Source organism: Cornus florida, unplaced genomic scaffold (genome assembly GCF_030987335.1).
Source record: "Cornus florida cultivar Cherokee Brave unplaced genomic scaffold, ASM3098733v1 CherokeeBrave_3.0.0_Hap2_Chr01, whole genome shotgun sequence".
Classification (NCBI taxonomy): domain Eukaryota; kingdom Viridiplantae; phylum Streptophyta; class Magnoliopsida; order Cornales; family Cornaceae; genus Cornus; species Cornus florida.
Genome location: NW_026775571.1, coordinates 120474741 through 120477303, shown reverse-complemented (window position 1 = coordinate 120477303; position 2563 = coordinate 120474741). Strand labels below are relative to the sequence as shown.

Sequence of the window (2563 nt, the reverse complement as noted above, 5' to 3'; positions counted from 1 at the left end):
TCAGTCCTCATTAGGAGTCTGCTCATCAATTTACTCCTAATACCATCAAGTAACCCTAAAATATGTTTAGACCTAAGCTTCCCAACCCAATTGTTGAATGACTCACTAAAATTATTAGTGACATGGTCACTCTTCACCTGGTCAGAAAATGCATGCCTTGACCACTTGCACGCATCTATTCTTAAGACGCAATTATAAGCCTCTCTTGACACCTCCCTCATTTGCCTCATTAAATGTGTAATCATTATAGGCTCTAGCTGCCTTCCAGAAAAATGACTGCAAAAGCAATCCTGGATACCTTTTTTTGAAGTTGTTATATAGATGTCTGCAACATAGCCTATGGGTTACATGTGGGAAAACAATCCTCATTACTTATTCAAGACCCTAAGCACAAGTAAAGCAAAAATTAGATATGTAAATTTCATGTAATTTATTAGATATAGAAATTACATGTAATAAATTAAGTTTTTACTTTTTGCTGATCTGACATGAAGCATATATGTCTATCCTGACCAAGTTCAACAAAAGTTTGCAACTCTTGAAGGAAGAATTTCTAGCTTTCTTTCCCTTTATTCTCCACCATAGCCATAGCCAGTGGAAAAAGGCCATTTTTCCTATCAAGGGCTATAGCAGACAAGAGCACACCACCATAAGGGGTCTTTAGGTGACAACCATCCAATCCAATGAACCCCCAGCAACCATTCTTGAATCCAGATTGCATAGCTTCTAAAGACATAAAAATTCTTTTAAATGTCATAGTAGGCAAATCCCTCTCAAGCTTCATGATACTACCAGGATTAGATTTGAAAATTTTATTAGCATACTTAGGAAGTAAAGTGTATGCTTCCCCATGGTTTCCCTCAAACTCATCCATAACTTTCTTTTTAGCTCTGTATAGTTGCATGGGTCTTGCATCAACTTTGAATTGGCTCATCACTGTTGCATGCAATGCATCAAGTGGAACCCCTGGATTGTCTTTTATACTCTGCCCAAGCTTTTTAGCAATCTATGTGGATGTTGCATCCCTCACAGTGCCATTCCTCACACAATTGTGTGGACCTTTAATTGTCTTGAGTTAATAAGTTACACTATCTACCAAACGGGAAACATGAACCCTCCATGGACACCCCTCAACTGCACATCTTACAGTGACTCTTTGCTTCTCATTTTTAACTCCTTTTATATTACATCCCTCTTGGACACAAAAATTAACCAAAATATCCCTAAAATGGTTCACATTGAGAAATAGATGACCTTCTTCTAACTTAATCTTTCCATCCACACCTCTCTCAAATGGAATTCCTTTTAAACAGATTGCATAGCACCTACCCCTTGCTGTTTCAGTTTTCTGTTGTTCAACATTTATCTCACACTCTTCTTCTTCCACATACATGTCATTGTCAGATTCAGTACCAGGTTCATCTCCTGATTTATAGTCTGACATACCATCCTCACTGTGGTTCTTTTCTTCCTCCACATTCTTATTCACATCATCATTGTGAATTGGATTCTTACCCTTCCCACTATTTTCCCATTCCTCATCTTCAGAACTAAACCCAAATACATCATTATCATCTTCCAAATCATACTCATCCTCAGGCTGTCCTCCATTGTTCTCATTTACATTGGTTTTATTGTCTCTGACGTTAGTGTCATCATTGTCATTGACATTAGTGTCATCATTGTCATTGACATTATTGTCATCAAACGCCCTATCATCAAACTCCCTATCCTCAAACTCCATGGTCTCAATTGAGGCAAATTCAGGACTTACATCAGTCACAACCTTATCAATATACAAGTCTATCAAACTCTTACTAACATTTACTTTAAACATCTCTAGCACATCTTTATCACTATCCACATTCATTTTAGCAGAAGACCCAGGAACAACACAAGACAAAAACAGTGACAAAGGGACAGTAGTTGGAATATGAGATAAAGCTACTGCTGTTACACTTTAACAAGATCAATGATGCTATAAAAATCCGGATCCACACCAGTTATAAAAGTTAGGTTCCACTTGTACTGAACAGCAATATCATGAATTGATTCCATCGCTATAACAATTAAAATTATAACAAAAATATAAATTATAAACACAAATTAACTAAATTTAACATAATCAATACGATGGAACAACAACTCCCAAATACACATAATTTCAATTATAAAAGCCCTATTTGCCTATATAAAGTTAACAATAAATAGAAAACAAAACCCTAAACAACTACATATAGAGTAATAAAAAACATATACCCTAAACTAAATACAGAATTATTAAAAAATACACACACCCTAAAAACAGAGTATAAATTTTAACATAACCTAAACTAAATAGAGAGTAATCAAAAACAAAAACCCTAAATACCGACTAGAAAATTCTTTTCACGTACCTCAGACCACTTCAGATTCACATATGCATAAACCCTAACTCATTCCTTGCAAATACGAACTTGGATTTGTTGCCAAATATGGAAAACGAATTCCTTTGTTGATGCGATCTTTGGTTAATCCTTCAAATGCACAAACCCTAACCAAAAGTTCGTTCGTTCTCTCTCTC

General features: G+C 35.6%; 1 protein-coding gene across 1 annotated transcript; it reads right to left on the bottom strand.

Annotated features, from left to right (window-relative positions):
• Positions 1 to 553: 553 nt before the first annotated feature.
• LOC132282280 (uncharacterized) lies at positions 554 to 2058 on the bottom strand. Its single transcript, XM_059783894.1, has 3 exons — positions 2001 to 2058; positions 1097 to 1950; positions 554 to 1006 (listed from the first exon to the last, which is right to left on the bottom strand). The coding sequence occupies exons 1-3, from the start codon at positions 2056 to 2058 to the stop codon at positions 554 to 556; spliced, it is 1365 nt and encodes a 454-aa protein (XP_059639877.1).
• Between the last annotated feature and the right edge of the window lie 505 nt (positions 2059 to 2563).